Raw genomic sequence first — 16724 nt, 5'->3', positions numbered from 1 at the left:
CAGACGCCGGAGGGGACGTCGTGTGGTATCGAGAAGAAAGTGGGTGTGGGGAAGGAACGCAGAGAAGCGTAGGCAGGGGCCGGGCGAGAAGTCCGGAAAGCACAGGAATCTGGCGCGTTCTTCCGCTCCATCACCGTCCTTCCATGGCCTTCATTTGGTGCAAGGACAGTCCATGCTCGAAGGAACTGCCCCCGCCCTTCACGTCCACTCTGTGCCGCGGGAGAAGCAGCTCCCACGCGCGTCCGTGACCCTGGAGGCCGCGTGGCCTCGGCCAGCGGCTCCGAGCCTCTCGCTGGACCCTGACACGCTGGCCGGACGCGGGGGCGTCGCCTGGCAACGGGGCAGCGACGGGATTGGCCGCGCTGGCTCCCGTGACCGCCCCGGAAGTGGCGCGCCCGGCCTCGCCCTCGCCGAGGCGGAAGTGGAGCCACCTGACGCCGCCCGCTTCCCGGCCGCCGCTCAGCCGCGCCTCCGCTCCGCTGCGCCTCGGCCCATGGCCGCCTACCCGTACCGCCCGGGCCCCGGCGCCGGCCCTGCCGGGGGCGCCGCGCTGCCGGACCAGAGCTTCCTGTGGAACGTCTTCCAGAGGTGCGGCCAGCCGGGCGGGCGGGCGCGGGCAGGCCTCCCCTTCCCTCGGTGTCAGCCCCGGGCCTTCCCCGTCCTGCCCCTCCGCCCGCAGTCCGGCCTCACCCTGGCGCCCTGGCCCCTTGGCCTGCAGTCCAGCCTCCCTCCTGGAGCCCTGGCCCCCTCGGCCCGCAGTCCGGCCCTCCTCCTGGCACCCTGGCCCCCCGGCCTGCTCCGTCGCCCGAGCTTTGACCTCCTCTCCGCCCCCGGGCGCTTCCGGAGCGCAGAGCGGCCGCCCGGAGGCTCGGCCTCCGTCCTTCTACCCCCAGAGCGGGGCCTTTGCTCAGGGCCGAGGGTCTCCCGGGGACGCTTATTCAGTTAGGGGAGCAGAAACGCGGGCTCGCCGTGGCTGCCTCAGCCACCAGGCGGGAAGCCAGGTCCTGGCTGTGCGCAGGGGACCGTCACCGCAGTGTCTTCGGTACCCGGTCGTCCTTCCAGCGAATCGGCGCCCCATGCTAGAGTGATTCAAGGTCAGGGAGTGACTTAGTTGTCTAAGAGAACCTTTTCCTGTTTGTGAAAAGGGCAAGATCTGGGTGGCATTCAGACAGGCTGTGGGAGAAAGGCTTAAGAGAAACGGAGAAGCAGCTTGGCCTTCAGCAGGGGGACCGCAGACAGTGAAGGAGACAGGCTTGCTTATTCCCCACCCGACTATGGGAGTGAGATAGTCTAGCAGCCAAAGGGAAAAGAGCAGGGAAATTAATTTAGGATTGACAGGAGAGTTAAACCTTGGTTCTGGTCCCCTGTTGCTTTGCCTGCACTTTGAATCACCAGTTTAACTGATCTTAATTTTGTAGGGTTGATAAGGACAGGAGTGGTGTGATATCTGACAACGAGCTTCAGCAAGCACTGTCCAATGGTGAGTGCACCTGGCCGTCTGGACTTGTGAACTGCAGGCCTGACCACCCGTAGTGAACATCTTCTTTCCTGGATTTCTTTTCCAAGTCATTAAGATTTAATCCCTGGCTTGTGGTGGAGGGCTTCCAGGTTTGTTTTGTCGAGTGCTTTCCTGGGCGTCCTGTCGGAGCTGCTCTGAGTCCTTGCGGAGCTGGGTGGGGCAGCTGCATGGAGGTCCCAGGGAAAGCCTGAGAGTTGGAGGCTGGGGTGTGAGCTTCAGGAGCACAGGGAGCCTGGCTTTGTACAGCAGATGGTCCTCCGGTTTATTGAAGGCTGTTGAATTTCTCTGGTGACGGCGTCTTGTGACTTGCGGGGAGGGGCACCAGGGTCCCACTGACGCCGACGAGGAAGTAACTGGGAATGCCGGTGGCCCTGCAGCTGGGTCTCGGGGCTCAGGCTTTTCAGTGGGTGAGTGCAAGTCATCCAGATGGGGGCAAGAGGGTCCCAGCTCTGTGCCAGTTCTGGGGGCACACCTTGGAGTCACACCTTGGACCTTTTTACTGGTCTCAGTGTGATTAATCCATTGACATGGAGACCTTATTTCAGTAAATACCTGACTGTGTTGCCCTTCTTTTGATTCGTCAGACACCACTGTCTTTTTCTGGTCTTTAGATTTGTGGTGTCTTCCAGAGGGGTGCCATTTAAACCTGAAGAGGGATTGATTTTAAGAGGTAATGACGATGCTGAAAGGCTCACCCTTACCAGCGGGAGCTGGCTGGTGCTGTGGGAGGTGGATGGCGCCTCCCAGGCCTGCGCGTGGACTGGAAGGGAGGTGTGCCCCACTGTGGGTACTCCTCTGCTGCTGTTGGTGAAGGGTTGGTATTAAAATGATCACACAGGTAATACTGTCTCTAGAGGATGTCAGACCTGCCGCCAGTTCAGCTGGTTGTTAAAGCAAATGGCTCTGTCGCAACACAGCGTTGAACCAGGAGCCTGCTGGAGATGGAGTGTGTTTAACCCAGCCACTGAGTGTATATCAGGGCCTGCTCTGGTGACCCTGTGGAGTCACGTTTCTTGATTTGCCCTGAGGGGTTCCTCGGCTTCTGTTGGGGCTGGGTGAGAGCTTACTGGTAGTCACTGAGCCCAGAGGGAGGTAGGGACTCCCTCCCCCAACCTGCCGTGGCTGCCTCTCTCCTCCCTGGGGGTGTGCTGGTTTTTGTGTGGAGCAGCTTGTGATGGTTGTTTTACCTGTTTTGTGTGTATCTTATAAACTGTGATTTTTTTTTTAACCAATTGCATTTTCCTCTTCAAATTAGCTGCTAAAATTTTTAAATTTCTGCCTCACCAGTGCCGCAAGCTGAGAATTTTCAGAGGTGAATTTCACTGATAGTCAGGGACCCCTTGCTTTCTTAGGCTTTTGTCCCCCCATCCTGCATAACCAGAGGTTGCTCTCTTTTGCTGTGCTCTGAATATCTTCCTAGATTCAATTAGGCTTTTTCTGCAGGAAGTCTGGTTATGAGTGGGTACCGATCGCTAGTCCTTTCTCAGCCCCAGAACAGAGGTAGGTGGCACACTGGAATCAGGATGTGTGCCTGCATAGCTAGGCACTCCCCCACACCTGGTGCCATCCCACCCGCCTCCTCCCGTTGGCTACCTGAAGGCACAGGCTGGCTGTGGCTCCGCTCCTCCTGCCAGGACGCCTGCCACTCCTCCGGGGCTGAGCGGCCCTCCCTTTTCTTGGGTGCTGCCTGTCTCCTCCTCTCGCTCTGCTGGGGTCGTCTCTGCAGCTGCGCCTGGCTCCTGGGCCTCAGCGTCCCGGAGGAAGTTCGAGCCGGTCTCCTGTCTCCAGTTGTGCTGTGTGTCCTGGCCTCAGTCCCTGAGGATGGACACGAGTCAGTTCTCTTCCTGCTCTTCGAGTTCCCAGAGTTGTTAAGATTGGAGTTACTTTGACTTTCAGTTTTCTCCCCGGAATGGACCTCTGTTTTCATACTGCTAAGTTGCTTCAGTCGGGTCTGACTCTTTGTGACCCCATGGACTGCAGCCCGCCAGGCTCCTCTGTCCATGGGATTCTCCAGGCAAGAATACGGGAGAGGGTTGCCGTTTCCTTCTCCAGGGGGTCTTCCCAACCTGCGTCTCCTAGGTCTCTTGCATTGGCAGGCAGGTTCTTTACCATTAGTGCCACCTGGAAAGCCTGTTTTCGTATTAGGACTAGAATATGAAGTTATTTCAGGAAATTAGTTCATTACTGGTGGAAAAACTGAAGGCACAAAATAGCATGGCTTCTCTCTTCTGTTAGCTGTGTGCCTCTGAGGCACTGTTAAAATCGGTTGAATCCGCCCCTGAAGAAGTCCTCGTGGGCCCTGCACACTGAGTCCTTTCTGTCTTTTTTCCCTGGGGGAACTTTCCCGTGGCTGGTCTCAGGGAAGTGTGGTTAAGAGGTGCGAAGAGACACAGGACTGTCTTGCCATCTGAAATAACACATCACAAACCATCTTCAGTTAGGTACTTTTTAAAAACATTTTTACTTCAAATTATTGGAAATTAAATTTGCTCAAGCCCCTTTATTTGTGCTTCTGTGGGTTTGCAGTAACATAACATTGGTATTCTTTGAGAAGGCGTTTTTCAAACTGGACTGCATGTATTTATGGCTGTGCCGGGTCTCTGTTGCTGCAGAGGGTTCTTTGTGGTGGCGGTGAGTGGGGTCGCTGAAGTTGCGGTGCCCCAGCTTCTCGCTGCGGCGCCTCCTGTCGAGGAGCACGGGCTCGGGCACAGCAGCCGTGGAGCACGACTTCGTTGCTCCGTGCTCTGAGGGGTCTTCCGGGTCAGGGATCGAACCTGTGTCTTCTGCACTGGCAGGTGGATTCGAGCCACCCGGAAGCCCTAGTTGAACTTTAAACAATAGGTCGTCTGATACATTGTTTCTATCAAAACGGACTTCAGCTCTCCTAGAGGCCTGGCAGTCGCAGCTCTTTGAGGCTGTAGGTGAGGGTGACTGGTGGGTACGGAATTCCTGACCCTGGAGAGGCACCAGGGTCCTGGCACAGTCCACGCAAGCCTGCAGGGTGCGCCCAGCCTGCCTGCGTGGCTCCTGCCTCCCCCAGAAGGGCTGGGCGGCGGCTCTGATGTGGTGAAGAGGAAGGGGACGGCGGTGGTGCTGTGAAAGGCCCAGCTCACCCGCCGATTCCATGTGGCTGCTGGATGCAGGACGACCCTACCCATGAACCTCTCGCTGCAATCCAAGTCTGTGCTAACAGGATGCAATTTCTAGAAAGAAAACTCTCTGGAGAGCAAGAAGAATATATTATCACAGAGCAGAGTGGTGTTTTTCTGCTTTAAGAAAGGGTCCAATATAAATTTGTTAAAATCATCTGTACTCCTGAGGGTTACAGGAAAAACACTTGCGCGCCCGGTGTGAGCCCCCTGCCCCCCGCCCGCCGCCATGCAGCTGTGGCCCTTTCGTGTTCAAATTATGGGTGAAAAGAGTTAGGTGTCCTCAGTGCCTGTGGAGATTCTGTGTGTGTTTCTGGTTTTTTTTGGTTCTTTCAGATGAGACTGAGGCAAGACCTGTAGGAACAGAGACCATGTCTTTCTAAGTGGAAGTCTGACAGGAGACCCTTCTCGGGCCGGCGGCTGGCATTCCTAGCGCGTTGGTTACCGAGGGAAGCGGGTGGGAATGTTTGACGTTGGGGTTGGCCCTGAAGGCCGCAGGAGGGTCACTCGTGCCGAGGGGCCTCTCTCTGCTCAGTGTGTCCTGGGCACCCAGCAGGCTCTGTTAGGCCTGCTCTCCATGTCGCAGTGCATTTTCTTACAGAAGGTTGTAGGTCTTCAGGCTGACGCGCTGGTGGGTTTAACAGCCAGCCTTGCTGAAGTATTGAGTGCAGCATCACTAGGGGGTGTCAAGCTTCGCTGTTTAGTCTGAGACCACAGGACCTGGCACTCAATAGAGTCCGTTCACTGCTGGGTGTTGTCACTAACCCTTGGTTTCCGTGGGGAGTCGGCCCGGTTTGGATGACAGCAAGGGCTAGTTAAGGGACCAGGAGCCTGCCTCTGCCTCCCGAGCTGGCCAGCCTGCAGGTCTCCTGTCTCCGTGCCCAGCTCGGCCCGGGGTGGCCTCTGCTGTCCCCAGCTTCCCGTCCTCCAGCTCTGCCAGCTGGAGCTCCGATCCACCCACACGCCCCTCTGCCCCCACAGGGGCCTGGCCCTAACCTCGCAGAGTGCCTGTGTTTACAGCATCATCAAGTCACTTCTGTTTAAAATTCATTTGCCGACGTGGCCCGGACGCCCTCCTCACAATCCAGATGAGCAGTGGGCGTGGCCTCCTCTTCCAGTCTGCGGAATCCCTGCGGCTGCACCCGGGCCCCCAGGCCCCCGGCGGACGGCCCCTGAGGACTCTCGGTGTGGGCACAGCCGGCATCAGAGCTGAGCGAGGCAGGAAGGGTCCGGCAGCTGCGTTTGGTCCCTCCGGCTCCTGGCCCAGGGTGGGCTGTGTCCTGTGGAAACAGCGGCCAGTGTGTGAGCAGCTGGGATGTCAGAGCCTTCTGTGCACAGACTGCGCCTCCTCTTGGCCCCTCTGTGCGTGACTCCTTTGTGGCCTGGTTTTGGTGAGCTGACCTTCCCCAGAACCTTCACTTCCACCTGCCCACCATCCCCCGGACCCCCAAGAAGCCCTCAGAGATGCCTGCCCAGCGCTCAGGGGCCCCAGCCGCAGGCCTGGCAGAAGGGGCGGCTTCACGAGTGTCGGGGCCCCAAGGGGCCGGTGGGGTGACCTCGGGGCTCAAGGCGGCTTCCCTGGCAAAGCCCCGTACGGACTGAGGTTGAGGAGAGGCAGGGGTGGGGTCAAGGTGGGGCTACATGGGATGTTGGGGGTGCGTGTGGGCCAACTGGGCATGCTCGGAGCCCGGGGGTGCTGCCCTGCGTGGGGTCGGGAGGGGCCTGTGCCCCCAGAGCTGAAGCGGTCTGTACATAGGAGGGGAGGTGGGGTGTTACTATACAAGGAGGGATGAGGGGACACGGCACATAAAAAACGATCACCCTGGTTTTGGTCAGCATGGATCAGTGAAAACAGATCCCTGGGCACAGAGGCACCTGGTGAACGTCCCATCATCACAGCTTATGAAGGGCTCTGAATTACCAAATCTGTCAGAGTGAGCAGCTCCCTTGATAACAGCTGTTTGGGGAGACCCCACTGCTGTTCTGAGATGAGTCATGGGATGATGCGTCCTCTTCACAGTTTTAGACGATGGTGTGTTGCCAGCCTGTTACCTCAGGGGGGGCACGTAAGCCTGTCTTCACGCGGTGCTTTCCGGAGCACTCCGGCAGGTTCGCTCACCACGTGTGCAGCCGCTGTGGATGCGAGGGCGACCCTGTCCTGCAGCGGTGGTGCCCCTGGGGGTGGGGTTTTCTGAAGCGCAGTTGTGACGCTCCCAGCGGGGCTAAGCGCCCTCTTCTCAGCTCACCTGGTGCTGTGGGCCTGGGAAGTTCAGGGAGGGGTAAGATGGCCGTCTCTAGTTACAACGTGAGGAGGGCGAGCGGCCAGGCGCAGGTCTTCATGAGCAGCAGTGAACGTGTGGCTGGACCGGAGTGACTCTCGGGCCGCGTAGACAGGGCCCTGGCTGGCCGTCGCCCAGGGGCAGCCTCCCCGCTGAGAGCGCGGCCCGCAGGGCTCGACGCTGACGGCTGCTCACTTCTCCGGCTTCTGGGGTTACGGGTGGGGGTCCAGAGACGCTGCCTGTCTCACCTCCTGCTGTTTGTTTCAGGCACCTGGACGCCATTTAACCCAGTGACTGTCCGATCGATCATATGTGAGTATGGGCAGCCCTGCCGGGCCCGTGCTTCCGGCTGATTCTCTTCGGGTGTCCCGCCCGCCCCACCACCCCTGAGCCTCCGCTCAGCGTTCGCTGTGCGCCCCACCCTCATTTCCGCACACGCTTCTGTTCCCCCCGGGTTGCGTGGCTGTGGCGGGAAGAAGCAGCTGAGTTCTCACGTGACGACTCACTGAGCTGGAGTGACTTCTGTGCACGCCAGGAGCACTTTGGTTTCCTGGAGAGGCAGGTGGCGCACTGCGTTTTGTTAAGAGTGTCTCAGACTGAGATTTCATACATGCGTCTCCATCCATTTTGTATGTAAATGTAGTTACAAGTTCTTATTTGGACCTGGAATGAGGCTGATTTTTTTTTTTAATGAAAAGTGGGTCTTGCTTTAAAAAACCCCAAAAGCCAATAGTCTTTTGCTCATTGTAACCGGCCTCCCTGACCAAGCCCTTTAAGGAGCTTCTCCTCAGGGACGCAGATCCTCTGGGGGACGGATGGGCAGCTCCAGGAACCAGACCTGAGCCTGGAGGGTTGGGGTGGGCCCCTTGACCCCTCTGCACCCCGAGAGCGGGTGTGCCCAGCTTTTGAGGAACATCCTTCGGTGTAAATCGCTCTTACTGTGGACCTGTCAGGGTGTTTGGCTTGCACGTCCCTCTCCACAGCCCCTCACGCCCACCTGGCTGATTGAGGGCTGGTGTCACCACAGCCCCTGGGGACCTGCCGGCCGAGCTCCGGGCTGGTCCTGGAGGAGCCCAGCCTGCAGAGCTGTGGGTGTGCCTCTGCCCTGGTTCCTGCTGAGCCGTGCCCTTTCGCTTCAGCCATGTTTGACAGAGAGAACAAGGCCGGCGTGAACTTCAGTGAGTTCACTGGCGTCTGGAAGTACATCACGGACTGGCAGAACGTCTTCCGTACATACGACAGGGACAACTCGGGCATGATCGACAAGAACGAGCTCAAGCAAGCCCTCTCAGGTTTCGGTAAAACGCTCGTCTTGACTGCGTAGCTCTTTCATTTTGGAGCCATGTGGTGTATCTTGTTGCTTTGCTCAGCTTGATGATTTGAAAGTCGCCTACGTGAACTTTTTGTTTACATTGCACTTTTACATTTTTGATGTTTCTTTATCATACAGGTTTATATTTGACTTGGGGGCTTTTATGCGGTTTTTCATCCAAAATGAGATAAGGGCTATGCAGTAGTTTTCTTTTGTGAAGTGATGTCGCAGGCGCACTGAGAATGTGGCTTTCAAAAAGTTAAAGTGAACGAGTCAAGATAAAACAGCTTACATATATAAAGCAGCTTCCGTTCCCTGACATGAGAATACACGGACCAATGATAAAATGCCCACAAAAGACGAGCCCGTGGGTTGCATGGCGTGCAGGCGTGAGCACGGAAGCCCGCATTCTCAGGTGTGTGCAGCCTGCGTGCTTGCCGTGCCGTGAGCAGTGTCCCCGTGGTGCCTTCCAGAGCGGTCAGCAGGCCTGGTCCCAGGGCCCACCTGGGCCTGCGGGGAGCTCGGGGCTGGTGAGGAGGGCGCAGGCGTCGCACCAGGATCCTGGTCTGACGGCGTGAATCCCCCAGCCCTGTTTTGGCGGGGCCCTTCTGTCAGAGTCCAGTGCACTTTATTCTGGCTGTTTCTGGCTTTAATAACGAAATACACTTTGGTCCTTGCGGTTATTGCTGTGCTGCTTCCCCAGCCCTCCTCCTCTGCGTTTGTCATTTGCGGCTGTAAATGTCTTCTCCTGTTTGTCTCTTGCTTTAGAGGCTGTGGGACCCCCCAGAACTTTGTATCGCCACCAGGCGCAGGTCAGGATTTGGGCAGGACGTTGGCCCCGGGTTCTCTGGATTGGAACTTGGAATGCGGCTGACCTTGCTGGGCCCGTAGGTGGGGGAGCTGAGCATTAGGGGCGTCCCTCACAGAGCAGTCCTGGGCAGGAGGAAGCTGGAGGCCTGGCTGACTGGAACCTGGACCCTCTGAATTAGTTCCCAGGCTGATGATCTCAGCACCGACTGCAGTGTTTCTAACCTTGTCAGGCCTGGAGCCCGCTTTTGCTCAGGGCCAGCAACCGTCACGCCCTGGGCTCGGGTTGGAAACGCTGAGGTCGACCAGCCGGTCCCTGGCTCTCGGGCCTGCGAGTCCCAGTCAGATCCGGGAGGTCAGACGCTGGTAGGCTCACGGTGCGGGGCAGAGCCGAGAGCCTCGCTGACCTTCAGCTTTTCCTGGAGAAAGGACATACTCTGCTGCAGCGTTTCTTCAGCTGTGCCGCGGGGTTCCCTCCTGCCCTTGGTCCTCCGCTTCTCAGACTCCTCTGGCCCCTCGTCTCCCACCCAGGGTGGCCGTCAGCCTTTTGCCGGTTCCCTGTTGGAGACTGGTAAAGAGTTTGCCTTGGGAGTGGAATCTTCTCTTTGGTTTCTAAGAACAAGTGTCTGTCAGTCAAGCTGGAGCTGCATTGCAGCTCAGCAGACGCATGAGGGGGTCAGGGTGGCTGAAGCCCCAAGGTGCCCTCTGACCTCTCGCCCCCCTACATGGAGTCTCAGGCCGACCCTGGCAGGGCTGTGTGACCCTGAACGGCTCACCTGCTGGATTTGAGGGCCCCTCTGTTCGTCTTTTAGCCTTTTATTCCCATTATGTGCCCTGTAATGGAAGGAAGAGCCTCTTGACAAAGGTGAAAGAGGAGAATGAGAGAGCCGACTTAAAGCTCGACATTCAAGAGCGAAGGTCGTGGCATCCAGTCCCGTCACTTCACGGCGGATAGATGGGGACTGTAGAAACGGGGACAGACTATTTCCTTGGGCTCCAAAATCACTCTAGATGGTGACTACAACCATGAAATTAAAAGCCGCTTGAGCAACCTAGACAGTGTGTTTAAAAGCAGAGACATCACTTTACCAACAAAGGTCCGTCTAGTTAAAGCTCTGGTTTTTCCAGTAGTCATGCATGGATGTGAGAGTTGGACCATAAAGAAAGCTGAGTTCCCAGGAATTGGTGCTTTTGAACTGTGGTGTTGGAGAAGACTCTTGAGAGTCCCTTGGACTGCAAGGAGATCCAACCAGTCCATTCTAAAGGAGATCAGTCCTGAGTCTTCATTGTAAGGACTGATGTTGAAGGTGAAACTCCAATACTTTAGCCACCTGATACAAAGAGCTGACTCATTGCAAAAGACCTTGATGCTGGGAAAGATTGAAGGCTGGCAGGGAAGGGGACGACAGAGAATGAGATGGTTGGATGGCATCACCGACTCAATGGACATGAGTTTGAGCAAACTCTGGAAGTTGGTGATGGACAGGGAGGCCTGGCGTGCTGCAGTCCACGGGGTCATAAAGAGTCGGACACGACTGAGTGGCTGAAGAGCATGTTTTGTGTGCCAGGTACAGAGACCAGAAAGTAAGAGGGTGTGTAAGGCAAGGCCACACACGCCACTCGTCGGGGACAGACAGTCCTGCCGTCCCTAACAGGCAGGCTCCCCACCACAAGCGCTCCGCCCCAGCCCTGCACCCAGCCCCTGGCAGCCTGAAGCCAGCGTGATTTGAGGGGACGTCGCACAGGGGCAGTGAGCCTCCGCTCGCTCATCGCCCTCGTCGGCTGCCTTCCGTCTTGTGCTGCGCCTGCTCTGCCCCTTTTAATGCAGCAGAGTCCAAGCCCTGCCACCCACACGCCCACTCTGCGTCCTGGAGCCCGCGCCATCAGCCGTCAGCCACCCTGCCCAGGTCAACGGTGTCTTTACAGTCAGGTTGACCAAGTTTGGGCCCTGACGGGGCCACGGCAGCCCCCGCCCCCGTCTGTGCCGATGGCCCCGTCTGTCCTCCGCTGTGGTCTCTGACTGGCATCTGCTTTTCTTCCTAGCACCACGAGTAGGCCCTGCGTGGCCAGTGGAGGCAGCAGGCCGCCTCGCTAGCTCTTGGGGAAGAAGGGCTTATTCCCTCCGCTAGAAGTGCAGCCTTGGGGGAAGGGGCGTTCTAGGAGGACGTGCGTGACACACAGTGAGCTGGCCAGCAGGGTTTCCGCCTGCCTCACTGGCCTAGAACAGGCTGCCGACGCGGGCCCACATCTGGGACTTGGGGGCGGAGCGGGCCGAGCGGCGCATCGGGCCAGTGGCGCCTGTCTGGTCCCTTGAGCCCCGGTCTCCGTGATGCTGTGTCGCTGTTGCCATCGTGCCGTCCTTCCCTGGCCTGGCCTCTGTCCGGCCACAGGCTGTGCCAGGTGTAGGAGGGTCCTGTCTGCTGCTCAGCTGCAGGGCGGGGGCCTGGATTAGTTCGCGGGATGTGAGGAGCTCGCTGACCACTCTGGAAGGTACTGTCACGTGTGTGCACGTTTGACTTTTTCAGTCGAGTGATGAAGTGCTTATAGAGGGCATTAACCGAGACACTCACTCAGGTAATAGGCGCACATAGCCTTGCAAAGATTCCAGCGAGACTGAAAAGTGGTAAAAATATTCTGCACCTGGAGGTCGTCTCCTGAATAAGTAAGGAAGCCACGGTCACACAGGTGGTGAGACGGGGGGCGGCGAGGGCAGGGCTGAGAGAGCAAGGGCATCCCTGCTGCCCTGCTGGAGGCCGAGCCGCTGGGGCATTGGAGGGGGGTCAAGGCACCCGGATGGCCCTTCCAAAGCTCCGTCAGAGTGCAGCTGCTGCACCCTCGAAGCCTTGATGTCTTGATGCCAGTGAGCGGCTGATGTAGGGGAGGGGCCATCAGTTAACTTCCTGTCCTTCAGTTTACACTTTGTCTCCTTGGGAGCCTTAGTGACCTTTTATTTTGCAAAGCATTCTTTAGCAGGGAATAATCCAGGACAGCTGAGTTAGTCACAACTTCACCGCTAGCTTGTTAAGAATGAAGTAAAGTTTACCAGTAAGGGCTTTTGAGAAGGCTGATATTCCAGAAGCCCTGCAGGGCGCCTGTACCGCTGGAGTTGGTGTGAATGAGTGACTCCGTGGTCCCTCCAGGAGGGTGGCTCCGTGGGGCCGAGGGCACAGTGCAGAGACTCTGCTTAGCTCTCGGTGTCTTGCCGTGTGCTTGCCCCTGGGCCTGCCTGGGGGGCCCATGTTGTGTTCCTGGGGGTTGGGTGGGGGAGACTGGGTTCCAGGGTGGGCATGGGGTTGATTGTGCCCGCCCCCCTGCAGGGTACCGGCTCTCTGATCAGTTTCACGACATTCTCATTCGGAAGTTTGACCGACAAGGCCGGGGGCAGATCGCCTTCGACGACTTCATCCAGGGCTGCATCGTGCTGCAGGTACCGCCATTGGAAGGCCCAGGGGGTGGGGGGGGGGGAGGTGGGCGGTGGGCGCCCGAGGCCCCGCGCTTGGGCAGTTGAAGCGAGTCAGACGCATAAGACTGGCTCTAGAAGCTACAGAAGTGAGTGTGCTTTTTTGGAGAAGTAACTAGTTCTCCTGATAAAAGGAGGTGTAGATAGCGTGTCCCTCCTCCCCTGGAAACCCTGAGAGCCGTCCATTTGGAAGGGATCCAGCGGGAGGTTCACATGAAGACCTGGTGGTGGTTTGTGTTGTGTTTCTTCCCGAGGATTGGAGAAGGTTCTGGCGTGAGGCTCGCTCTGTGCCCTGCACGGGAGGCTCCCTCCCCAGCGAGACTCAGGAGCAGTGCCTGGCGGGCTGCTGATTGCAGTGCCCGCTGCCTCGCAGGCCCCTCCGAGCTGGCTGCTCCTGCGGTCCCTCGGCTTCACCCAGGAGGAACCAGGCGCGGGCATGCCCTCCGAGGGTGGAGGCGGCCACACTTGACCTGCCTGGCTGTTCCCACACAGGCCCTGCCCCTGTCTCCAGGTGGGAGGCCAAGTTCCTTAGATTTCAGCTTTAGAAAATGCGGTGAATTGGTGTAAACCTTTTCTTTATTGTGAAAAATCTTTAGAAGACAACCCCTGTGCCCATTAGAGTCAGCCGTTACCAACTCACAGCCAAGTCCATATAATACTCCACCCGCTCATAATTCTGACACAGTTCCATTTATGGGAAGCAAATGTGTTTTCCAGAAGTATTTCAGCAGAACCTGGCCCTGAAAGACAGCCTTGCCATTTACATCCGAACCACTCTGTTGTCAAATTTTGTTGTCTTTAGAATCTGCAGAAAAGATTCTAAAATAAGGCACAGAGATAATACAGAAATGGAGAAGGCAGTGGCACCCACTCCAGTGCTCTGGCCTGGAAAATCCCAAGGGCAGAAGAGCCTGGTGGGCTGCAGTCCATGGGGTCTCGAAGAGTCAGACACGACTAAGTGACTTCACTTTCCCTTTTCACTTTCATACATTGGAAAAGGAAATGGCAACCCACTCCAGTGTTCTTGCCTAGAGAATCCCAGGGACGGCGGAGCCTGTGGGCTGCCGTCTGGGGGGTCGCACAGAGTCGGACACGACTGAAGCGACTTAGCAGCAGCAGCAGAATCTGCAGAGAGGTGTGCAGGGCACGAGGTTGTCAGTGTAACTGGTAACTTGGGGCCCATTCTCAGGGTTCTTGTCGCAGTGATAGTTGGATGACTGAGGTTTCCCTCCCTGACCTGCTGTCCTGATTCCCTTCCTGGGGAATCTGGGCCCGCCAGGCCCTGTGCTTCAGTGACTCATTGGAGTGCCAGGTGTCTCCCTCTCAGGGTCCAGTGAGGTGAGATTACAGGGCGTCCCTGGTGGCTCAGACAATGAAGAATCCGCCTGCAATGCTGGAGACCCAGGTTCGATCCCTGGGTTGGGAAGATCCCCTGGAGGAAGGCATGGCAACCCATGCCAGTGTTCTTGCCTAGAGAATCCTGTGGACAGAGGAGACTGGCAGGCTGCAGTCCATGGGTTCACAAGGGATCAGATACGACTGAGTGACTAACACTTTTCACTTTTATGCTGTCAGAATACATTAGGAATAGAGGTGATGTAGAAATTTCACCAGGATCTGTGGGGTTGGGATTTTCATTTGAGGTTATGTCCCCTAAGTAACCAGCTGGTCCTTATGTCTGCATAAGCAAAGGTCACCCTGCGTCACTTTCAGCCCCTGGAGTAACAGGATCTGAGTCCCCGCTGCCTGTAGAATGAGCACAGACCGTGGGCCGCCCGTGGCCTGCTGCTGCCTGGGCCCGGTGTCCCTGCCCCCACCCCTGGAGAAGGAACCCGAACTGCACAGACACGGGGGTCAGAAAGGAAAGGCTCAGCTGCAGGCCACCTGCAGAAAGTCTTCAGAAGCCCTCAGAGGTCGTCTTCCATCTGCCTCTTTCGAGAAAGAAAAGGCCTTGTTGAAAGTTGGTTTTATGAAGCAATGTGAAAAGTGGCAGAAATCTTCAAGCGCAAAGAAAGGGAAACTGTGCCGTGCCCTCCCAGCAGAGGGGACTGCTGCTGCGGTGTCTGGGCTCTGTGTTGCGCCAGGGTTGGCCACTCAGGAAGCTCCAGCTCACCCCCGCGTGGACCGTCTCCTGTGTCAGCCTGTTGATTGTTGGCCATCGACCTGCCCAGCTCGGGGCAGAGAGGACTGGAACTGGAGCCGGGAGTGGGAGGCTCGGCTCACGGGCCAGGCTGCAGCCTTGCTTGGCCCTGGGGCAGGTGGACAGGTGGCCGCCAGGGTCTCAATGAGCCTGGGCACTGTCCTCTCCAGTCTGGGCTCTTCCGAACCCGTGGTGGTTTCCAGCTTCTGTCCTTCAGCGCAGCACTGACCTAGCTGCCCCAGTCTCTGCTGTCCGGTGGCTGGACTTGTGAACAAACGGGGAGCCCTGGGGGCTGGTCAGCCAGGAGGGGATGGGGAGGGTGGGCATCAAGATGAGGGCCTGGGCTGGCACAGGAGACCCCGCCCTTCTGGGGCATCAAGGTGAGGGCCTGGGCTGGCACAGGAGACCCTGCCCTTCTGGGGCATCAAGGTGAGGGCCTGGGCTGGCACAGGAGACCCCGCCCTTCTGGGGCATCAAGGTGAGGGCCTGAGCTGGCACAGGAGACCCCGCCCTTCTGGCTCTGCACCCAGGCTCCCCCCGGGGGTGCCCAGTGGGGGCTGGTTTCCCTTGGTCCTGAGCAGCCTGTCGACAGAACAGAGGTGAGCCTTCAGGGAGGGCCCCGGGAGAATGGTCTTGTGGTGGCACAGGAGGCCCCAGGCACATCACCCGCTGTGGGGAAACCTTGTTCTGGGGCCAGAGGCCCTGCCAGGACCTGGGGCTGTGACCCACACACTGGGCACCCCCTCGTCGCCCACTGTCCTGCCCAACGCCCCATCTCCTGAGCAGACCGGCCTGCCCTGCGTCCCTGCGCTGGGGGGGTGGGGGGTGGAGACGGGGACTCTTCTGAAGTTGGGCTCCTGAATGTCTGTTCACCAATACATTGTGTTCCTTCTGTCGGGAAGTGTCAAGTCTAAATACCTGCCGTTTTTCCTCAGAGGTTGACAGATATATTCAGACGCTACGATACAGACCAGGACGGCTGGATCCAGGTGTCATATGAACAGTATCTGTCCATGGTCTTCAGCATCGTATGACCCTGCCTTTCTGCAAACACCAGCATGACTTACGGGAAAAAAGACTGAAAATGCCAAATCTCCTCCCTTTAATGAAACAAGCACCAGTGCAGTTAGACACTGCTCTTTCTTTAGACTTTGTCTAACTACTATTTGGGGACCCAACTGTATATATGCGGGTAAGCTGGTTAACGTTTCCCAGTTGCAACAATAGTTATGTCTTTCCTCAGATACAGACATTTGATATGAGGCTGTTTAATTGTGCCATGAGGTAACATATAGTAATGTTTCAGGTTTTCTCCTTGCAAAAAACTTATCATGTGCTTTTTCAGACAGCTCTAGTTCTGGAGTGGAAATGCTTCATTAGCCAATAGGGACTTCAAATAATATGGAACTTGCACAGAAGGCCACTCACGTGCCTTACTTTTTAAAGGGGGTTTACTGTATTCACTTGAACGTGCAGCGTAAGCAATAAAGCACACGTATCCTTGTGCCTGTCCATCTCAGATGCGCTCACCTGGAGCCCCAAGGGGTTCGGCAACCTGGGCTGTCCCCTGGCCCTGGTCATGGGAATCCCAAGATTTGTCCACCCTCTGTGACAGGAGTCAGTTTGCATTTGGTAAAACTTCTTTGGAAATACAGATCCAAATTTGATTTGGAAAGGAGTGGTTTTTCTTTCACTTACTAATGATGCACCTCTGCCCTCTGATGGGCTTGATCAGAGCTTGTCACGCTTGAAGGTGTGCAGGGAGTGCGCCAGCCCCCCGCTGTGTGCTTGGTGCCCAGAAGGCCCAGGCTCCCTGCGCTTCCCCCAGACGCGCCTCGGGCTCCTTCTGTGCCCGCCCCCTTTAAACGCGCCTCCCTAAACCAGGACTCGGGGTGGGCCTCTGGGCGGGTGTCAGCGACCCATAAATGGATCTGGGGTGCCAGAAACGGGGGGTCCATTTTGGGGGCCTGTGCTGGTGGGAGATCGGAGCCTCGGGGAGCTGTGGGTTTTATCTGCAGTGTGATTACGAGGACTGTCATCGAGCACAGTACCTGGGGT

At 57.4% G+C, this 16724-nt stretch overlaps 1 protein-coding gene across 4 annotated transcripts; it reads left to right on the top strand.

Moving 5' to 3' along the window:
* The first annotated feature begins 489 nt into the window (after positions 1 to 489).
* On the top strand, positions 490 to 16269 carry PDCD6 (programmed cell death 6). Of its 4 annotated transcripts, none has more exons than XM_068990572.1 (6): positions 490 to 588; positions 1419 to 1480; positions 7215 to 7259; positions 8087 to 8239; positions 12384 to 12493; positions 15602 to 16269. In XM_068990572.1, the coding sequence occupies exons 1-6, from the start codon at positions 494 to 496 to the stop codon at positions 15698 to 15700; spliced, it is 564 nt and encodes a 187-aa protein (XP_068846673.1). In that variant the 5' UTR covers positions 490 to 493; the 3' UTR covers positions 15701 to 16269. The 4 variants fall into 4 exon arrangements, with proteins under 4 accessions (XP_068846673.1, XP_068846672.1, XP_068846674.1 ...); XM_068990571.1 differs by having other exon boundaries at positions 8087 to 8245; XM_068990573.1 differs by lacking the exon at positions 8087 to 8239.
* Positions 16270 to 16724: the final 455 nt, after the last annotated feature.

The sequence above is a fragment of the Capricornis sumatraensis genome, chromosome 18 (assembly GCF_032405125.1).
Source record: "Capricornis sumatraensis isolate serow.1 chromosome 18, serow.2, whole genome shotgun sequence".
NCBI classification, from domain to species: Eukaryota; Metazoa; Chordata; class Mammalia; order Artiodactyla; family Bovidae; genus Capricornis; species Capricornis sumatraensis.
Note: the sequence above shows the minus strand (reverse complement) of the source record. Positions and strands in the feature narration are given on the sequence as shown.

Bases quoted from the DNA above. Each gene is read 5' to 3' on its own strand.
- PDCD6 (XM_068990571.1), top strand. From the start codon at position 494: ATGGCCGCCTACCCGTACCGCCCGGGCCCCGGCGCCGGCCCTGCCGGG. The intron at 7,260-8,086 runs GTGAGTATGGGC...CTTTCGCTTCAG, and splicing joins GACTGTCCGATCGATCATAT to CCATGTTTGACAGAGAGAAC. The intron at 8,246-12,383 runs GTAAAACGCTCG...GCCCCCCTGCAG, and splicing joins GCAAGCCCTCTCAGGTTTCG to GGTACCGGCTCTCTGATCAG.